At 40.9% G+C, this 23,014-nt stretch overlaps 1 protein-coding gene across 1 annotated transcript; it reads left to right on the forward strand.

Moving 5' to 3' along the window:
• The first annotated feature begins 929 nt into the window (after positions 1-929).
• On the forward strand, positions 930-6,577 carry scrt2 (scratch family zinc finger 2). The gene is given in 3 exon segments (XM_014136212.2): positions 930-1,431; positions 1,434-1,494; positions 5,573-6,577. Coding segments are annotated over 3 exon segments (975 nt in total). The 5' UTR covers positions 930-1,335; the 3' UTR covers positions 6,391-6,577.
• Positions 6,578-23,014: the final 16,437 nt, after the last annotated feature.

A 23,014-nucleotide genomic window follows, 5' to 3' on the forward strand; every position in this document is an offset into this window, starting at 1 on the left:
TCAGATACATTGACACCTTCTGACAGCATTCTAAAAGGAAAACTGTTCAATATTTCGAAATAACAATTATTACAGAATATGTAGCTATCGAAGTGTTTGCTGCCAGCTATGCTTTAATATTATCAACCCAAATCAATCGAGAAATGACCTCACTAATTAGCAGATGTGGGTCTAATTTTGCATTTCACTCTAATCAAAAAGATGTAATTAAACAGATAATACATTTTCATACATAGCAGGAGACACATCTGTGCCGCACCGTCAGGGAAGAAAATTCTAGAGTTTGCCAGGAAATCTCCTAATACATCCATGGATAAACAGATAAACAGCGCTGAAATCACTTTCATGAAACTCTACAGTGCATGTCTCAGGGTTTGAGTCAATTTCATTCCAATTCAGTCAATCAGGAAGGTAACTACAATTCCGTTTCCAATTCAAACATTTTCTCATAGAGAATTATGGAGGAAAAGGGGAATTGTGGAATTACAGTAGGAAATGTCTTCTTTCGTTTCAGCCAAGGATAGTTTGGAATGGGGAGAGGTAGTGAGGTGACAGAGAGGAAAGGATGAGGAGGAAGCGAGGCGGTGCCTGTAACAAGGCAAACATAAACTGTGCCACTTCATCTGAAAACAATGGGAGACAGGACACTGAATGTGCTCTCATCCACATGTCTCCATTGTCTGCCCGCCCCCTCTTTTACTCCTCCTCTGAGCATGCCATGGAGCATAAGAGGGGGTGAAAGGGGGGTGGTAGTAGTGGGGGCAGTGTGTGTGTGTGTGTGGGGGGGGGGTCTGGCTGTGTTCTTTCTCCTCTGACTGTGTGCGAATGAATGCACAGACGGTTCAGTAGTAATTTGATGTGTGTCCCCGGGGACATTTGATGGATTAAAGCTAAGCAGCTCCATTTCGCAGCACCACCTGATCTTCCACTGCCTGTGCCCCATATAAAAGCTGGAGAGATCGCTGATCTCAGCTAGTCCGACAGTCTCTCTCTCCCCTCCCTCCTCCACGCTCTCTCTCTCTCTCTTCTCTATGGTCCTTTAAGCCTGCTGCATCACAGGAGCTATCCAGTGCTGAACCAGAAGATTTTTTTATCTTTTTGAAAGCTGGGGGAGCCATAGAGTAACACACAGCATTGCCATCAGCCTTGCTCTCCACTGGTTTCCATTTTCTTTCCTTCTCTTATGTTTTTTAGAGGTTGTCTTTTCGTTTAACACAAGGATTACCACTACCGTCAGCCGGTTCCAGCTCTGCCTGTTTGCTGCTTTCTTTGGGGGTCTTCTCTTTTCTTCTCATGCGTGATTCTCGGGCCTGTGTGTTTTTTATTCTTTGAAACATGCCCCGTTCGTTTTTGGTGAAGAAAATCAAGCTTGATGATTTCTCTTCATCCAATGCTGCCTCCAATCACCATCACCACCTGGACGACTCGTTCACTCCTTTCACACGCCCATCACTGACTCTGTGACCAACTTGGGGGTTCGTCTCAGTGAGAATGGTGAGTTTGCATGCCTCTGTACAGCACACACACGTCCTGCCTGCCGTTGTCTAGGGTGTGCTACTGTATCACTGCTCCCTTTGGAGAAACAGGTTTAGTTGTTGATTCCAGAATCAGAATGCCCCATGATATCAACATAGTAAACACAGCTGGAATTCTCTTTTGTTTGTGTATTAGTGGTTGTTAGGTGAAATAGTGCCTCTTCACCCCTTGACATGCCTGTTGTCTGGGAATTAATAACAGATGTTACATGAAGCCGGCTGATTTTGCATCCGTATCGCAAATAATCCTCTCCAGCACCACCAGGCCACCCCCATCGTGCTCCCAGACTCTGTTTTTTGACTCTGATGATAGGCAGACACAATTCAGGTCACAGCAGAGGATCGGCTTATGCAAATTGGGGAGCAAAATGTGCCGCACATCTGTAGACGTGTGTATCTGAATTTGTATTACTTGCACAAATTACTGTGTGCCTGAAACATACAGGATGACAAATTGAGATATTAACATATAGGATGACATACTGAAAAATGTATGAACATGAAAGATGAGTGCCGGATGATACATTTGTCCTTAGCTGTTATTGTCCTTGAGTTTCCATCACAGTCCGAACCCCCCTCTAACCCCCTCCCTTCCCACCCAACCAGAGCATGCATGCACAGTCTCCCCACCCCCATCCATCCGCTACATCTTTCTCCTCCTTCCGGGCGTTTGAAAACTAGCCGAGGTAGAGTTTCAGCCGTGTACAGTACGGCCGGGGGGGGTAGCTGGGGTGGGGGCGAGGAGGGGAGAGAGAGGGAGGGAGAAAAATACAGAAATGCTTCGGGCAGCATTGACGAGGGGCCACGTGACCAAGGGTATACAGTAAACACAGAAGAAAGGGCACATAGCTGCACAGTGGGCAGCATAAGTCCAGTCAGAGCCAGAGAGAGACGTCCTTCACTTTCAGTCAGTCAGGTTTTAGCTCGCTCCCATTTTGTGGCCATATTTAGGATGCCAGACGTCTGTCTCTCTTTGTTTGTTTAGTCTGGCAATGAGCAGATAGCTTTACAGTTCAGCTCAATCTGTGAACGAACGATGCCCACTTGTTATTCCATCACGTCACATACTACTGTGATTCAGTGATTTTAAATTTGCAACAGCAACCAATAACAAAAGCACACGTTTGCACTGTGTTGTTGTTATCCACAAATGATGGCTGTAGTGAATGGTCAATTTAACTAAATATATATTTTGAAATGATAGATTATGAGGATAAATAAACGTGTGTTTTATTTACACAAATGCACAAGGTTATGATGAAGTTATGGAACCAGATTCATTGCAAAAACATGACTTGTTTACATAAACTATGCGGTTGAAATTACAATCCTTTATAAAGATGTTATTATCACTCTGTTGTCGTGTCAATAATAAACACAACTCCTCTTCCTTTGAGAAAGAAAGAATTTTGACTGGAGGAAAAAAAAACATTATAGTCTATTGCATTAGGAAGGAAGCCTTCTTGTCTGCTCAATGAAATCCCAGAGAAATCATAACATTGTTCAAATGCCTTGCATCAGCACTTAGGCTGCGCCACCGGATTTTCCTCCTTTGTGGAGACATTTGACTTGAAGTGTCTGTCGAACAACAAAGGAGGAAGGTGGGAGAGGGAGTCCATTAATTACATGCTTGCTTTGCATTAGAGGAATGAGTTGCTGTACTGCGAAGGTTGATACAGCATTAGTTCAGCCACAAATGATGAACTCTCTGTCTGACCTTAAGTAATTGAAACCGGTTACATGTGTGCAATTAATCAGGGGAATCGAAAACAAGATGTCCATATACTCTATGTTCCAATAACAATCTATTGCTTTTTACAGTATGTTTGACTCTTTTCCTGTGCTCTCTTTAGGGTACTGTATATTGGATGAGATAGTGTCTCATTTTAGATGTTGGGAGAAAATATAACAATGTGTTATATACTTGAAATAGCCTATGAAGTAAGAATTACCATTACCTTAAGAAGTCTTTTTAAAATTATTTCTTTACTATAGGCTACATCTCCCAAATATCACAAGTTGTTAACTATTCAACAAGAGATGGTGCGTTTGAGCAAATACCACCCCTGCCTTCCTGTAAGATCCCAGTCTCCCAGTCCCACAGTATCATGGTAATGCCTTTGACAAGGAATGGGCTCTGAGAGGGAACCCTTGGGAATGGAGACAGCATTCTAAGAGAGCACTTAAATGGATTTTCGAATGACCTGACTCTTAAAGGCACTTCAGCGAGCTTACTGTTGCATACAGGTGACCCTCTTCACAAACACGATAGCCATTTTGTTCTGTTGGTAATCCTGTTTATCATGTTTCAGCTTAACCTTTCCATCACTGAACCATGTGCAATAGGCTATCATTGTGTTGTCCTCTCCAGTTACTTTATTCTGTGCCCGAGCCTGCACTACTTCTATCTTATTTCCCCTCACACAGTGTGCTCCAACAGCTGTACTATTTTACAGATGATGGCATATTGATCAGCAAGAAACTTAGAATTTCATTAAAAAACAGTCAATAGTTAATTTCCACCGCATGCTGCACACAGTGCTTAGGAATGGGGTTTTTTCTGCAGTTATGCACTACTTTTCCCAGGGCAGGATTTGCACCACACATTCCAATTGGAAACGTATGCTTGTCTTATATTCTAGGAAGCTATTGAAGTGGAACATGTTTAGATAAATGCATACAAGTGTGTAGATGAACTCGGCTAATGTTACTTCATATTCAGTGTTGTTTAGCTCTTTACAGCTGCCAGGAAACCTTTTAGCTTCACTTGGCGGCCTCACAATTAAAGGAGGGACAAAAAATTGTCTAGACAAAAAGATTGCCCGTCTGTAATGTAACATCAGTCAATAATCTAGTGAGAAATGTTGGAAATATCCTGGAAGTGCTACTCTGTTGAGGTCAGAGGCATCATGCCCATAGGGGGCACATGCCCCATCAGATTTGTCATGTAAAATAAAATACAAATCTATTTCTCTGTAATACTACTAGCCACCTAGCAATATTATGAATTTGGCTTTAGCTAGCCCAGATAGGTTCCCAATCTCCAAACCTCATAACTAAAGCTACCAAGAAGCCATGTCAGACTATCAATCCAGTCAGAGTAGCTAGCTTGTCTAACTGTCTTAGTTGGCATGCCTGCTGGTAAGGCTGGCAGACTTTAGAAAAGCAAGCAATTAGTAAATGTACTGAATAAGACACATTCCTTTCAATCTTCTACCCAAATTTTAGCAGAGATGTAGAGAAGCATATTTAGTTTCTTTAAAAAAAGAACCACCAGTCAGGAAGATACAGGCAGCTCAAGAGGTAAGCCTAGATATCTAAAAATATATATATATTTGACATAGAATTAAGCATAATGATTATGGCTCTAGATTGCAGGAAAAAGCGGTTTCAGGTGTTTGAAAAACATTCTCCAACTTCACATACTTTGTGCCCCGTCAGATTTATGTTGGGCTTGACGCCCCTGGTTTAGATAAATGAATTTATAGTGTGGTAGACAGTCACCTCAGACCCTTGACAGTGTGTGCTGTCTGATGGGCCCAGCGTGTTCATGCTTAAATTGGGCAAACACAGCAAAGAGATAGTCACAGAGGATTGACATACCTTACAGTGAGAAAGTCTTATCATGGGAAGAAAGGGTAGCTAATCAATGCGACCACTTTGTGTAGTAAGAGGGGCCTTCTTTCGCAGGTCTATTTAATTAGCTATTATCTGTATTTAGCAGCCACCACTCATCTGCACTGTAACTGTGTAATAAGGCTGAATGCGGTGAATTATGTTCTGCAGCAGCGTAACAGTCCGAGGCCTGTGGTAAATTCTGTGTGATTTGGGGAAATTGCAATGTGTTTTGTATGTTTTTATGCTATTGTTTCATAATTTACAATTGGCAATCATCAATAATAATCGTGTAATCACATCCCAATAGACTTATCTACCACCACAACCCCAGGTCTACTGTAGACTATTGTAGACTACTGTAGACTGTGTGTGTGTGTGTTTTGCCTTACCCTAACTATTACTGTGTGTGTTTTCTCCAGGCTACATCCAGGATTACATCACGCCATCGGTATACCAGGGGGAGAAGAAGATGGAGCTCAAGCTGGCCTCGCCCGTCTCTGACCCCCTTTACACCCAGGTGAGCAGCGGGGGCGAGGAGTACTGTGACCCTGACCTGGAGCACCCTGACAGCCCCCAGTCCGGCATGACAGCCAGCGGCTTCTACAGTGGCGAGGCGGAGGCCCCGACCGAGGGCTACACCATGGATGCCTTCTTCATCTCTGACGGGCGCTCGCGGCGGAAGGGAGATGGTGACGGCCGTAAGGGAGGTAGTTCTGCCACGTCCAATGCCGATGCCACGGAGGAGAGGGAGGCAGGGGCCGCCGGCACGGCCCGCCACTCCTGCAACGAGTGCGGCAAGACGTACGCCACTTCATCCAACCTCAGCAGGCACAAGCAGACGCACCGTAGCCTGGATAGCAAGATGGCGCGCAAGTGTCCCACCTGCGACAAAGTGTATGTGTCCATGCCGGCGCTGGCCATGCACATCCTCACCCATGACCTCAAGCACAAGTGCGATGTGTGCAGCAAGGCCTTCAGCCGGCCCTGGCTCCTGCAGGGCCACATGCGCTCGCACACCGGGGAGAAACCGTTCGCCTGCGCCCACTGCGGCAAAGCCTTTGCTGACCGCTCAAACCTCCGCGCCCACATGCAAACACACTCTGCCTTCAAGCACTACCGATGCAAGCGCTGCAATAAGACCTTCGCCCTGAAATCCTACCTGAACAAGCACTATGAGTCAGCCTGCTTCAAGGGATCTGGGGATGAAGATGACGACGAGTCCTGCTCTGAGAACTAGCTGACGGAACCAGAAGGACGGAAGCAGAATTTGGAACCCTAGGTTCTACAACCAATAACCCCCTTCACTCTGCCCTACATCCCTTTTTTCTTCCCTTTTATAGAAAGCAATATTTTCACTGAAATTACGTGAAGAAAACTGTTCTGATTATGGCAAAGACAATTTCAAAATATGCTGGATCCCCCCCCCGCACAGTAGCTAATCGTCCACAGATACATACAATCAAAACACCCATCCCCCAAATAAAGACTTGTTTTTAGCTCACACACACAAACACAAGCATACGCACACACAAACACACACACACCCACATACGCACACACACACAATTATATATGAGGCCTGGCATGTGAATTTTTATCAATGACTATAATGATATTGATATCAATAGTAATAATATTTAGACTCCTGATATTTTATAGAAAATAGTACAGGAAAAAAAAACATAAAAAAAGGACAGTAACAGTGTTCTTTTGTTTTTTAGAGACAAAAATGACCTCTTGTATTTTTATGCTGCTTTTTATTTGCTAAGAATTGAATTCTTTTGCAACTGCCAACATGAACTTTTTATGAAAATGTGAATTATGACAGTATTTTCAAAAAATGGGAGATCATTTAAAAGTTAAAAACATACCCTTTTTGTCACACATATGTTTTTAATTCAATAGGTGTTATTTTTCTATTGTCCGACTGAATTTGTTGTTTATTTTTTGTGCCAATTCTTCCTTGATTTTTTAAAAGCAAAGCATCTTTGTAACTGTGGGTATTCCAAAAGCTTCCAGCCAAACCTATTGAACAAAACCTAATGGCAAACTACATCAGCTGAGAACAATTAGGATCATGAACCAGGGGTCATTGTTAGTTCCATCAGAGCAGTTGTTCTGAGTTGTTATGGAAACCTGTTGAACAGGTTGTGTTATCACAAGATTCCGGCAGCAATCAAAGTATACGCTCTTCATCGTACTGGTAACTAGAACAATAATAACACTGGGAGCCAAACCAAATCTACCGATCTGTTGTTATAAGTGCCATGTGCATTGTGCAGTGACCTGTTTATAGCAATGAAAACCATCCCTGTTCTTCCTCCACCGCAGTGGCTTGCATGAACTTTGCCACTCTGTGGTGTTTCCCTCAGTCTTACGTAATAAGCAATGTTCATTATACACTCTCTGACGTGCCCCCCCTCTTTTTCTATTACCTCAAAAAGGAAAAGGTATGATCTCATGACATGCACCCTCAGTTACAAAGGAATCATTTTTTGTATTTATATGTTGCTGAAAGCTCTTTCTGCCATTAGATGTAAATCATCCTACTACCTTGTACATAATGTATTTCTCTATTTATGTAACTATTTATTTATTTGTCAATTTATCTATGTATTTTATTTATTCATTTACATGATTGTTAATTTATTCATCTATTTATTTATGCCATTACAATATTAGTCTATTCACGTGTTGAAACCTGACTTTCCATTGACCTTGTAAGATGCTGCTGATCTTTAAAGAAAATGTTTATATGCATGAAACTGTAGAGAGTCCATTGGACTTTGTTTTTTAAAGAGGAACAATGTCTAGTATCAGCGGTAACTTCAAACAAATGATGAATGCAGATTATATTTGTTTCACGGCAATAATAACTTCACTGGTACGGCAATTTACATGTATATTAATAATAATCAAAGCTGTCCTGTTTGCAGTCAATTTAGGGCAATAAAATGAAACAGATGAACAAGAAGTGTTAAGATATCCTCCATCTTGTTGTTACCTGAAATAGAGTCCACTCAACTGCCTCCCTCCGTGTATTGGCCGAAGATTGACCCTTAATCATGTCATGCAAAACTGTAGCAAACATTACTATTGTGTTTTATAAGAAATCCCATGAAATCTAACATTTTCCACATATATAACATCAAAGTCTTCCTTATTCAACCCTCTGAATAGGATAGGGGGAATCAGGTTATTCTGAGACACATTCTATACTACCAGCTGGCTTGTCTTCCACAGCTCACATCGCTGTATTCCAGAATCCTGACAGGTTGAGTTAGTTGGAAGGAGGACTGAGGAGCCCCAATTATCATGCCAGAGGAGATAATGGCAATGGGAAGGCTTTTTTTCCCAGGTGGATTAGCCAGGCGATAATAATAGCAATGCAGTAATTATAAAACAGTGTCGACCCCAATTGCTCTCAAGATTACCATGCCAGAGCATTGCTGCACGCCACTAATGCCCTGGAAAAGGGAAAAGTCAGGAATCGAGAGATTGGCTGTAAAACAGTTGTTTCACTCCTTATGATGAAGACTGGGTAGGTTTCTTCATCATCAGCCTGGTCTAGCAGTGCAACGTGAATATGCCTTGAAAAGCCTTAGAAGTTTAATAGACATTTAAATTACAACACAAGAAAATAAAAACAGCACTTCCCAAAATTGTCACTTGGTTGGAAGGCTGAAAATAATGGTGTAAGGCATCAAGGTGATACACATTTGTTATGATAGGCATTTTTCACAATCACGGGCGCTTCCAAAATTAAGCTGTTTGGCAGATCACTCTATATTGAATCCATATGTTTCTTTTTGGAATTAGCGGTGACTAGAAGCAAGATAATTATATAAATGTAAAATGTATCATTATGATTAATGTAACAACAAAATGGATGTTCATCCATCAATTGACAATGAAGGTTTTATACAAATTCCTTTCTTCATGTCTGTTCATGTCTGATAGCCACCTAAATCTCTTAATGACAAAGACTCTGTTATTGTAATAAGATAATAATACACTCCATCCCTCCCACCTCACATCATAACCCCTCTCCCCCTCTAACTGGTTTTCATGAGACGTGTGGTTTAGTGGTGTGTGAGATGTGCTAGTCTGGGATTGGTAGAGGACCATGTCGTGTGGGAGGATAACAGGTGTTTGCAGACAGACTGCAGATAGGGAGAGTAATTGAGTTGGTGAGCGACCTCCAAGGGGAAGGTCGCGCACCAGCAGGCAAATGCACTGTCAGCTATTTGCATATTCTAAATGGATGACACAGTCACAGTAATGGTGAGTGCTCCTTTAAAAACCTGCAGAGAATAAACTGAGTCTCTCTCCTATCGCTTCATCCTTCACTCTATTTTACCACTACCACTCAACTCATATAATGACCCTGACCTCTATATTAACCTTTGATTTTCATCCTCAAGATGTAGTTTTGGCTCATGATAGGCTTGGTGACCATATTGTACATGTTGTGGAAAAACCACCTGTTTCCACAGCAACTTGTGGAATTTCTGTTTACAGGTACTTCATTTGTAGAGTATTTTGAGTTAAAAAGGAAATTGTTGTTTTTCTGGTTACTGAAGCTCAAAATTATTTTGAAGCTCATTCTCCTACTTGATGGAGGGATCCATGTTTGTTCTGAGCAATATCACAACCAAACTGCACTGTATTTCCAATACTGATCTTGTTTAGGTTGTAAAATCTAATTTATATTGTCCCAAAAATGAATAGAAACCCTAAATGCAGAAAAGTAAGCAATAATTTGTTTTGAAACGTTTTTTTCAGAGTTTGAGAAAGGAAAACATTGCTCCTCTTTGACGATTTTGTAAATATATTTGTATATATATATATATATATATACAGTACCAGACACACCTACTCATTCAAGGGTTTTCTTTATTTTACTATTTTCTACATTGAGGAATAATAGTGAAGACATCAAAACTATGAAATAACACATATGGAATCATGTAGTAACCAAAAACGTGTTAAACAAATCAAAATATATTTTATATTTCAGATTCTTCAAAGTAGCCACCCTTTGCCTTGATGACAGCTTTGCACACTCTTGGCATTCTCTCAACCAGCTTCACCTGGAATGCTTTTCCAACAGTCTTTAAGGAGTTCCCACATATGCTGAGCACTTGTTGGCTGCTTTTCCTTTCCCTGATTGTGGAGGACAGGTCATCTGATGCAGCACTCCATCACTCTACTTCTTGGTCAAATAGCCCTTACACAGCCTGGAGGTATGTTGGGTCATTGTCCTGTTGAAAAATAAATAATAGTGGGACTAAGTGCAAACCACATGAGATGGCATATTGCTGCAGAATGCTGTGGTAGTCATGCTGGTTAAGTATGTCTTGAATTCTAAATAAATCTCAGACGGTGTCACCAGCCAAGCACCCCCACACCTCCTCCTCCATGCTTCACGGTGGGAACCACACATGCAGAGATCATCCCTTCACCTACTCTGCGTCTCACAAAGACATGGAGGTTGGAACCAAAAATCTCAAATTTGGATTCAACACTTTTTTGGTTACTACATGATTCCATATGTGTTATTTCTTAGTTTTGATGTCTTCACTATTGTTCTACAATGTAGAAAATAGTTTAAAAAATAATGAAAAACCCTTGAATGAGTAGGTGTGTCTAAACTTTTGACTGGTACTGTGTATATATATGTCCAAACTTTTGACTGGTACTGTATATATATCCTAGCAATAATAATGACAATGCATGTGTACATTTACTTGTTTGCTCTCTTTGTTTATGTTGTCTTTTGTAAAGAAGACAAATACAGGTATCAACTGCAGTGTGGGTGGGAATGTGAATCTGGGAAAGTCTTAATTAAAATCCATCATAGCTGTAACAAGCTCTCACAATCTCATGTCGGAATTAGACGATGTTTCTCAAACGTCAAATTTCGAAGTTGTTCCAAACATCAAATTTCAACGTGTTTAAGGTTATGTTAGGCATTAACTCCACATTTTTAAGGTTAGGTTTAAGCTTAGGCATGAACTCCGAATTATTACCTTTAGGCAATAACTCCGAATGGTTAAGGTAGGGGTTAAGCTCTGGGATAGGCTTAAAGCAAAATCTGAAAAATATATTTTTTAGCGCTGGAATCGAAGACGCAACCTTTGACACTAAGGTAACGCCCATCTACCATCCCCATCCACAACACCCTAGCAAAACTGAAACCTACTTGAAGGTAACAGTGCTCACTGTTACCCCTAGTGGCCGGTTTCCACTTAATCTCCTGATGTCCTCAGACATAGATTGACGTCGAATACTGACTTGTATCATAGGTTACCAACAACACTCCACTACTCTGTGTATTCTGACTGGGAGATTGGTCCATGTTCTTTTTCTCTTTTCTTTTTTCCCTTTTATTTATTTGCCAAGCTTGGCTGCGCAATGATGAAAAGTGCCAAAAATGATTACCATAACAAAAGCCTTCAACATATGGTGGTCTCCTTGAACCTTCCATATGGTCCTCAAAACACAGATTCAGATTTTCCACTTTCTTTTCTCTCTATCTTTCTTTCCATCTCTTTTTCTGTCTTTAATATTTTCAACCAAGTGTGACTAAATTTAAGCCATGATTGCTGTGGGGTGTTTTGGTTTATTTGATTCTGCTACAATTAATAATGGTGATAACTATAATAAAAACAATAGCACAAGTAAACTACAGGTCCGTTTTTATTTCACTTGATAAGGCCTCTGAGCAATCAGACAACCTATTCACTTCCTACATAACAAGTTGTTACAATATATTGGATGCTGCAGCCTCACTGATTCAACTGGAGCGGAATTAAGAACGTCATCATGTGCATTATGCTACACTATCAATATAACAGATTCCTTGCTTTCAATGAATTACTTCAGACTGATCCCACTGAGCACAGACGTCAGTTCAACGTGTAATTTTGATTTACATTTGGTTGTGTTGTCAACTAAAGTGAATTCAACGTGTGCCAAATGTCACCATGTTATTGGATTTAAAATGGGTGGAAAAAAATACCATATTCTCATACATTGACTACTATTTGCAAATTCAATCAGTTTTCCACGTTGATTCAACGTCATCACATTGAATCGAATTGTTTAAATGACATGAAAACGTTGATTCGACCAGTTTTTGTCCAGTGGCATCCACATCAAATTACTGTTGTTAGACATAGTTTCTATGCCACTAATCTAGAGGCCAACTGGCCTGAAATGCTACAACTATATCTATCAAATTCTCAGAAATATGAGCATTATTCTTCCTAGTCCCCATATCAACTGACAGATAAAATAGGCCCGATATAGGTGATGGCGATATATTCTGTGTAAGAGTTACTGAAACATAGAGTCATATTAAAAGCAGAGCCATCTGTTCGAGCGCTATTAAGCCATTCTTGATCATTACATTTTAATGGAACATTGATTTTATGCCGGAGCTCCTCTTTCACCAGTGACTCAAAAGCCAGAGAGAAAAATGTGGAACAAAATTAAAATGAATCATGGCAGCGGATGGGGATTATTATTCTGGTCTTTTCTTGATTGGTTTCCAGGGAATATACAAGACTTGAATTGAAATGGTGGCGGTGGTGGTGTCCTTCAGTGTCCTACAGCAGCAGTGAAACAGTATAATGAGACAGACAGAACAGTGGGCTACGAAACGGGAAGCTTTTTACACTCAAGGGACAACCGGGACAACGGATCATATGTAAAAGTGTATGCTGCGACAGCAGTAAACTAGCCCCTCATTAGTGATATTCCAGAAAATAAAACATGTAAATATGTAATATTTATGTGCGTTTACCAAAACCAAGCTTTACAACAAGTGTTTCTAAATTCAACCTCTATTTACCTAGTATATATTATAGCTCAATTCATTCCCCAGTGACGTATTCTTATATATTATATTTCAAAGAAAACATCGATACATAAAAAAAAAACAGATACAAGCCATGATTTCTAAAGTAATTAAAGTTTCTCGAAGCAGATATTGTCCCTGGTCATATTTAACGATAACAATAAATAGGTAATTACATTAAGTGGGGACTTATGTGTAAGAGTATTGCTTCCGTCCGTCACCTTTCCCAAACCTGTGCTCGAAACTCTGATCACATCAACAACTGCCTACCATGAAGCATCGTTACCTACAATATGAGCAATGCTTTGTAGGAGGCAGTTGTTGATGTGTTTAGAAGGTCCCTGGTTCGAGCCCAAATTGGGGCAAGGAGAGGGATAGAAGCAATAACGTTGCATTGCTGCTGTGGACCCGGACCACTCAGTTGGGCTCTGCCCGGTTGCTGCGGAGAAGGAGGAGGTCAAAGGGGGGTGAGTGTAACCAGTGTGAAATAGCTAGCTAGTTAGCGGTGCGTGCTAGTAGCTTTTCAATCGGTGGCGTCATTCGCTCTGAGACCTTGAAGTAGTTCTGCAAGGACCACAGCTTCTGTGGAGCGATAGGTAACGATGCTTCATGGGTGACTGTTGTCGATGTGTTCAGAGGGTCCCTGGTTGGAGCAAGGAGAGGGAATGAAGCAATACTGTTACACATGGAATCCAATTACATCACCATAACGTCCCTCGGTAGTACTGGCTGGGTGTAATAGGATGAGCTGTAAATGATCAGACTGTGAACCCTGAGAGAAATGACTGTCATGGCTCTATCAAAATGGCACCCTATTCCTTATATAGTTCACTATGGGCCCTTGTCAAAAGTAGCGCACTATAGGGAATAGGGTGCCATTTGGGACACACAATCATGTCTCTCTGGTGCCTAACAGGCTGCTGCCATCTCCTTCCTCTACCAACCGACCCTTCATTAGGAGCACATAAACTGAATTATTGAATAGTACCTGCAATATTGAGCATGCTAGCTACACTTACTCTTCAAAGAGATTGACCTCAGATAGTCTATGTCTTTTAAGTAACTGTCAGAGAGAAAATCTGTCTCAATCCCCTATAGAGAGAAGAGGAGCTACGCAGAGAAAACAACTTCAACATGGATCCTGTAATTCAGCACCATGGACAGCGGAAGAGCTGTGTTACATGTTCAGGGTTGTCAGAGAAGACATTGCATTACCTCCATGTTGTTGTGATTAGGATGTGATGAGCTTGTAATTCATTATTATATTAGACCCTCACAGAACAGTGTGTATCTTACAGAGAGTATTACTCTAACCACTGGGGTTTAGTGTTGGTCTCATGTGCGGTTTCTTAGCATCCATATGCAACTGGCGCCATCTGTTGGATGATTGACTCACATGTAAAGGTCCCCGTCTCTTGACAAGTAAATACGCTGGAAATCAATACGATCCTTTAAATGTAACAAACACAAAAATGTTTAATTTGTCCAAATGACTAATTAACTTCTTCATCCAAATGTAAAGATCTTGTAGAATATTACCTTATCCCTCTGCTCAAAATCGTATTCATGGGTCTTTACTGTCAACAAAACACTGGTTGAATCAACATTGTTTCCATGTCATTTCAATGAAATTACTTTGAACCAACGTGGAATATACGTTGAATTGACGTCTGTGCCCAGAGGGAAAGGTGTTTTCCTCACCCGTTGGTTCTTAGGCAATCAAGGCCACCCTAACCATAACTGTAACTACCTCTTTAAGAGCTAACCATTTGTCTTTGCACATTCCATATGTGCGTCACATGACAGAGAAGCTCATTAAAGCATCTCGATTCCTCCCTGGTCTGTTTCATCAGCTGAGACTGCCAAGCTCTTTAGCTCAGTGTTCTTGATGTTTGTGCTGTTTATGTAAAACCCATCTGTTAGCTCCTCTCGCTCTTGGCAGAGGGGCCACCTCTTCCTTCTGCTTCTCTTTTGAAGTCATGTCAAAATCAGATTTTCATGCATTTAAAGCATCTGAGCGTCACTTTAAAAAAAAAAATCAACATTCAGGCAAAAGTTAAAAAGGGCACTGCTTGAATAAGGTACAAGCCCAACATCTCGCCAAACAATTGTTTTATTTTTTCCCATTCTTTTTGAGGAGAGCAACTTTATTTTCCTGTTTTGGCTGAACAGTCCACATAGAGTATGTGTTCGTTTTTGCATTCATGCATGTTCAACACAGTGTATGAACACAACAGATCAGTCTAGCTTCTCTGTAAAAAGAGCTACATGCAGCAATGACGATAATAAAGCCAGTCACAATTAAAAGAGACTTCATCTCTCAAAGAGTTCATTTAAAAGACTGAACATCACCGTCAGAATAATTATCTCTTTAAAAGCATGCCATTGTGTTATAAATAAAAATAGCTCATAGCCCTGCTGTCAGAGAGTTGGCAGATAATTTTCTTGAAGAGCTCCAGCGTGACAGTCCCATGGGGGCTGAAATCTAATATTAACAGCAAATCATTATGTGAGAACTGCTCTTCCGTGACCTGATGCTGTACCTGTATGACTAACTCAATCTTGGTAATAGAGATATGTTCGCTACTGTACTGGGATGGAGTGCTGCTGTGACAGTTAAGGGTTATAGAGAGTGCATTGGGACTTCTGGAAATACATAGTGCAGGAGTCATTTACGTGTCTGCCGGATGTGAGTGACAAGGTTTCTTCCTCTCCTGTGATGATCTAATGGGGCACCATGGTGAAGTCAGGGTTTGTGTGATTGACAGCAAAGCAGTGACTTGATTGTGGCGTTTCATGTAGAAAGAAGCTGATGTGCTGACAGTGGAGAGATGTGTTGGTTAGATTTGTAACCTCAAATAATATTCATATTTTCAGCTCAGATATTCAAAACCTACACACGTCATGCAAATATTTACATCAAATAATTGCTTTGCCTATGAAAAGGAAAGTACAGTTTTGTTTTAATTCAAGAACATATACAGTTAATTGCCAAAATAAGGAATGAGGGATACAAAGTACACTATATATACAAAAGTATGTGGACACCCCTTTAAATTAGTGGATTTGGCTATTTCAGCCACACGTGTTGCTGACAGGTGTATAAAATTGAGCACACCACCATGCAATCTCCATAGACAAACAGCAGTAGAATGGCCTTATTGAAGAGCTCAGTAACTTTCAACCTGGCACTGTCATACGATGCCACCTTTCCAATAAGTCAGTACGTCAAATTTCTGCCCTGCTAGAGCTGCCCCGGTTAACTGTAAGTGCTGCAATTGTGAAGTGGAAATGTCTAAGAGCAACAACGGCCCAGCCGCGAAGTGGTAGGCCACACAAGCTCACAGAACGGGACCGCCAAGTGCTGAAGCACATAGCGAGTAAATATCATCTGTCCTCGGTTGCAACACTCACTTCTGAGTTCCAAACTGCCTTTGGAAGCAACGTCAGCACAAGAACTGTTCGTTGGGAGCTTCATGAAATTAGTTTCCATGGCCGAGCAAGCCTAAGATCACCATGCACAATGCCATGCGTCGGCTGGAGTGGTGTAAAGCTCGCCGTCATTGAACTCTGGAGCAGTGGAAACGCTTTCTTTGGAGTGATGAATCACACTTCACCATCTAGCGGATGGGTTTGGTGGATGCCAAGAGCAGCAAAGAGGGGACGAACTCCATATTAATGCCCATGATTTTAGAATGAGATGTTCGATAAGGAGGTGTCCACATACTTTTGGTAATGTTTTGTATATTGAAAGCAGGTGCTTGCACACAGATGTGGTTCCTGAGTTAATTAAGAAATTAACATCCCATCATGCTTAGGTTCATGTATAAAAATGCCCAGTTGCCCATTATTTTGGCTACCATGTCTAGAAGAAGAGATCTCAGTGAGTTTAAAAGAGGTCTCAATGGGGCGTAGGGGGTTGAAAGGGTGTGTGTGTGTGTGTGTGTGTGTGTGTGTGTGTGTGTGTGTGTGTGTGTGTGTGTGTGTGTGTGTGTGTGTGTGTGTGTGTGTGTGTGTGTGTCTCAGTCATCAGATCTCATTCCAATTTAACACTTACTGGAGATTCTGGAGCGGTGCATGAGACAGCGTTTTTTTAACCACCATCAATCCACAAAACACCACATGAATTTTCTCTTGGAAGAATGGTGTTGCATCCCTCCAATAGAGTGAGTTGACCAATAGAGTTCCAGACACTTGTAGAATCTATGCCAAGGCGTATTGAAGCTGTTCTGGCGGCCCAAAATGCCCTATTAAGACACCTTATGTTGATGTTTCCTCTATTTTGGCAGTTACCTGTACATCTGTGTCATTATATTCCACAGAATAGTAGGCCAATGCTTTGAGCACTGAGCATATCCTTAAAACTATATATGTAATTTGCTTTGCTCTATTACATTGTTGATAAGCTTTTTGGTTTTTCAACATACTACACAAGTGGGCCATATATTGCAGCTGATCACCCTTGTGATCAATTAATGAATTTCATTTATTTTACTAGGCATGTCAGTTAAGAACAAATTCTTATTTTCAATGACAGCCTACCGGGGAACAGTGGGTTAACTGCCTTGTTCAGGGGCAGAACAACAGATTTCTACCTTGTCAGCTCAGGGATTCAAACTTGCAACCTTTTGGTTACTAGTCCAACGCTCTAACCACTAGGCTACCTGCCGCCCCAACATACAACTAACATACTTAATGCACTATCATATTATAGTTCAAAGTATTTATGATGATTTAATGCAGTGACATGCTCATCTTTCCAATAAATAATTTTTAATTGTCTCATTTGTGTTAGAACCTGACTGTGGGTTGGAAAAACCAACAATTGTTCTATCCTCTTCACTACTTTGAAGCTTCCCAGTAATACCTGCATAGGTAAAGCACTGAGCCCAGACGTCCTTTTAGTTACCACAGCAACCTAGCTGGCTCTATGAAATCCCTACAAAAATACACGTAGATATATCAGTGCATTTAAATCTTCCTTTGAAATTTTTCTCCATGTTGAGAAGCAACACAATTAACTTTGGGGAAATAACTTATTATTTTCATTCACAGCAAATGTATTTTTTTATGATTTGTATAGTAATGCATAATAATCCAACTCCATACACGGCGTGCACAATTATTAGGCAAATTCTATTCCTCGGGATTCATTTTATTGTTGAACAAACACAATGCTCTCAGTCAATCCAAAATGTTATTGAACCTCAAACCTGATTGTTTAACAAAGGAAAAGTGAGTTTTGTCTTTCTCAGGGAAATATATAAGTGTGCACAATTATTAGGCAACTATTAGTGTGCAGAATTATTAGGCAACTAAATTACAAAAATAATTTCTCTCAACTCACTTGTTTATTCTCAATTTTTAGAGTAAGTGTAACAGATAAGTAACACAAAAATACAATTATATAACATTTTTGGCCTTTCAAAAATATTCAGTGACGAATATAGCCACCCTTATTTTCAACAACTGCCATGAGCCTTCCATCCATGGAGTCTGTCAGTTTCTTGATCTGGTCACGATCAATTTTCGCTGAAGCAGCAACCACAGCCTCCCAAATGCTGTTCAAAGAGGTGTATTGTCTTCCCTCACTGTAAATCTCACGTTTGAGAAGGGCCCACAAGTTCTCAATAGGATTTAAGTCAGGTGAGGAAGGGGGCCAGGTCATTATTCAGGCATCTTTGAGGCCCTTGCTGGCTAGCCAAGCAGTGGAGTACTTGGATGCATGTGATGGAGCATTGTCCTGCATAAAGATCATGGCCTTCTAGAATGCTGAGGACTTCTTCCTGTACCACTGTTTGACGAAAGAATCTTCCAGAAACTGGCAGTAGGTTTGGGAGTTGAGTTTCAGTCCATCTTCAACCCGAAAAGGTCCAACTACCTCATCCTCAATGATAGCAGCCCATACCAGTACCCCTCCTTCACCTTGCTGGCACCTGACTCAAAGTGGTGCCCTGTGTCCATTACTGATCCAGCTACAGGCCCATCCATTTGGTCCATCAAGAGTCACTTTCATTTCATCTGTCCATAAATCCTTTGAAAAATCTGTCTCCAGGTATTTCTTTGCCCAATCTTGACGCTTCAACTTGTGAATCTTATTCAGTGGTGGTCTTGTTTCAGTCTTCTTGACCTTGGCCATGTCTCTGAGCACTTGACACCTTGTACTTCTGAACACTCCAGGTAGGTTGCAGTTCTGGAATACGGTGGCACTGGAGGATAATGGGTTGCTGGTAGTTTGACGTTTAATTCTTCTCAAGTCTTTTGCAGTTAATTTGCGCCTTTTCTTCCCCATGCGTTTTTTGCGCCCCAGTTGACTATTCGCAACAAAACGTTTGAATGTCGGGTGGTCACACCTCAATAGTTTACCTATTTAAAGAGTGTTGCACCCGTCTGAAAGGCATTTTACATTTTTGGCTTTTCAGTGTCAGTTAAATTAGTTTTTTGGCCCATTTTACCTGAGGTAATGAAGCTGCCTAATAATTATGCACACCTTGATATAAGGTGTTATTCACTTTCACCACACCCTCCCTCATTACACAAATACATATCACCTGAAAATGATTAAATCCAATAAGCATTCAAGTTTATATGGTTTGGAGTTGGAAAATGTGAATAGAAACAATGATAAGATCAGAATACTCACTTGACTAATAATTGTGCACGCAGTGTAGTTTTTCCTTTGCCACTTAACAAATCAGAGAAATAATGTTATGGCTGATAACTGAGACCGCTTGGTATCAGGGTCGTTCCACGAAATGAGTACCTTTTGTGTCCCTTTGATATTTTAAATAGAAATTGTGTAACAATATTGAATGAATGGCCTGTTATATTCAATGAAGTGCGTTTTAATATAGACCACATGGAGAATTCAATAAACTATTTTGTCCATCCATGCACCCCTCTGTAACTTCCAGGAAGATTTTAACCCACATAACCCCAACATTGTAACGGGTGTTGTAGGGTAGAGACCAAGACGCAACAGGGAAGTGTATACTCATCTTCTCTTAATAATATATAAGGAGAAACAAAATAAACACGGCTACAATTAACAGACACTAACAGTTCTGTCATGTGACAAGCACAAAACAGAATAAAACTATCCACAATACAAACACACCCCTAATTATAGGACCTTCAATCAGAGGCAACGATAAACAGCTGCCTCCAACTGAAGGCCCCAACACCAATTAACTAAACATAGAAATATAAATGACTAGACAGAACATAGAAATAAACTAACATAGAACAATAACCAAAACCCTGGACTAATAAATCAAATACCCCTCTCTACATGGACACATACACACAACCACCCTGAACCACATAAAACAAATACCCCGTGCCACGTCCTGACCAAACTAAACACTAACAAATAACACCTTTACAGGTCAGAACGTGACAAACATTTCCCCAAGTTTTCACCATTATTGTAAAGCCTTAGTTATTTTGTTGCTTTGACAAATTCATTTCTGAAGATTATTATTTATTTAATGTGATTATTAATTCATTTTAAGGTCAACCAATTCAGGACAATCCTTGTCCTGCAAAAAAACATGATTGTGGAGTTTATAGTTACGTGATGCCTCAAACCCTATTACGGGGGATGAGTCACTAGTTTACTGGTGCTCTTCCATGACATCCCTAGGAGGGGTGTGTCTCTTGAGTGGGTTGAATCACTGACGTGATCTTCCTGTCCGGGCTGGGGCCCGTCTCGGGTTCGTGCCGTGGGGGAGATCTTTGTGGGCTATACTCAGCCTTGTCTCAGGGCAGTAAGTTGGTGGTTTGAAGATATCCCTCTAGTGGTGTGGGGGCTGTGCTTTGGCAAAGTGGGTAGGTTAGAGCCTGCCTGGTTGGCCTTGTCCGGGGGTATTGTCAGACGGGGCCACAGTGTCTCCCGACCCCTCCTGTCTCAGCCTCCAATATTTATGCTGCAATAGTTTATCTGTCGCGGGGCTAAGATCAGTCTGTTATATTTGGAGTATTTCTCCTGTCTTTTCCGGTGTCCTGTGTGAATTTAAGTACGCTCGCTCTAATTCTCTCTCTCTCCCTCTTGGAGGACCTGACCCCTGGGACATTGCATCAGGAATACCTGGCCTAATGTCTCCTTGCTGTCCTCAGTCCACCTGGTCATGCTGTTGCTCCAGTTTCAATTGTTCTGCCTGCGGCTATGGAACCATTACCTTTTCACCGGACGTGCTACCTTGTCCCGGACCTGCTGTTTTGACTCTCACTGAATGCTCGGCTGACATTTACTCCTGAGGTGCTGACCTGTTGCACCCTCTACAACCACTGTGATTATTATTATTTGACCCTGCTTGTCATCTATGAACGTTTGAACATCTTGGCCATATACTGTTATAATCTCAACCCGGCACAGCCAGAAGAGGACTAGCCACCCCTCAGAGCCTGGTTCCTCTCTAGGTTTCTTCCTAGGTTCCTGCCTTTCTAGGGAGTTTTAACAAGCCACCGTGCTTCTACATCTGCATTGCTTGCTGTTTGGGGTTTTAGTATGAGTTTCTGTATAGCACTTTGTGAAATCGGCTGCTGTAAAAAGGGCTTTAAAAATACATTTGATTGATTACATTCCCCACATACCTTCAAAAGTATTCAGCAATCATAATTTATTTGAAAAACACAATTTCTACCATAATTTCTCATAATAAAAAAAGTTAGAAAGAAAAATCCTACCCTGTTGAACAAATAAATATGTTGATCTTTGGAAAATGTCTCCTATATCTGCCGTTTCTATTACACATGTTGCAATAAAAAAAATTTTGCGACATTGCTTTTGTTGAATAAACCCGGGTTAATAGAAACCTGTGCCTACTGGCACGATCAGCATGCTAAAATGGTGTCTTTTTGTAGGCACTAACTCCGCCATGGTTCGTTGGACAAAGCCTACGAGGGAAATGAATGGCTTTTTGGTAGGGTTTTTAGATAAACGCTGAAAATAAGGTATGTGTTAAACACAGGTTTAGGAGATCTTATATGTTTTGTTCTATGAGACAATCTTCATCAGCTAACATCACTTTTTGTGAATTTTGAAGAATTTATGTAATAATAAAAAAACATAAATCCCATATAGGCTTCATAATGGTTATGTTAACTGACTGCTGTTGCCTCATAGAACAACGTATGCAATCTCATATTTTCGGCATTTATTCCGAAACCCTATTCTTTCCCATTCATTTTTTCCTATAGGGATGGATGAACGAACCAGAAGTAACTAATTTCCGGGTTTTAGGACTACAGGCAAATATTTTTTAGAACTAACACAAGATAAACGACAGGCCCTGGTCTTAATGGCAGCAAATGAATCATAGTGGCCGGAACAAGCAAGGAGGTTGGAAGAGTCAAGCACGAGCTAGTGAGATCCTATTGGTGTGATCTAGCATTTATTTGCGCGTGTGCAAAAACTCAATTCTCCCTCACACTCCTAAACGCAACTTTTTTTCAACTTTGGAAAAGTGTAAAGTCTACAAAACGCAGTCCACTCTGTTTACTACAAATTGTAATTTTGGAAACAAAATTGTATGGAGATCAAATGTTTCTTCAATGACAAAAGTGCAAAATCCATATTCTCGCATGCCGGACACTGGGCTTCTATTACGAGAGATGTTCAACTGTCTGATAGGTAGACATGTGTGGTTTCCACTGCACCCACTCCTTAACAATCGACATTTGGAATTTAGTTGGAGTCGTACGGCTTTGTAAACGAGGAAGTGGTGTAAACTCATTCGTAATGGCGCATGCAGCTTTCCATTCGCCATATTTGGTAATGAGTGGAAACGCCAACTGGATGATTCACATTTACACAGCCTGTAAAATATCTGGCTCATTGTGCTACGAACTGGCGACATAGATAGAACAATGATCCAGATATTTCACCAGATGTATAAGTGTGAAGCATCCGGTTGGCGTTTCCACTCACTACCAAATATGGTGATGAGAGGAAGCCCAGTGGCAGACATTAATACTAATTTTCTCATCGATGAAA

Source organism: Salmo salar, chromosome ssa13, assembly GCF_905237065.1.
Source record: "Salmo salar chromosome ssa13, Ssal_v3.1, whole genome shotgun sequence".
In the NCBI taxonomy this organism is placed as follows: Eukaryota; Metazoa; Chordata; class Actinopteri; order Salmoniformes; family Salmonidae; genus Salmo; species Salmo salar.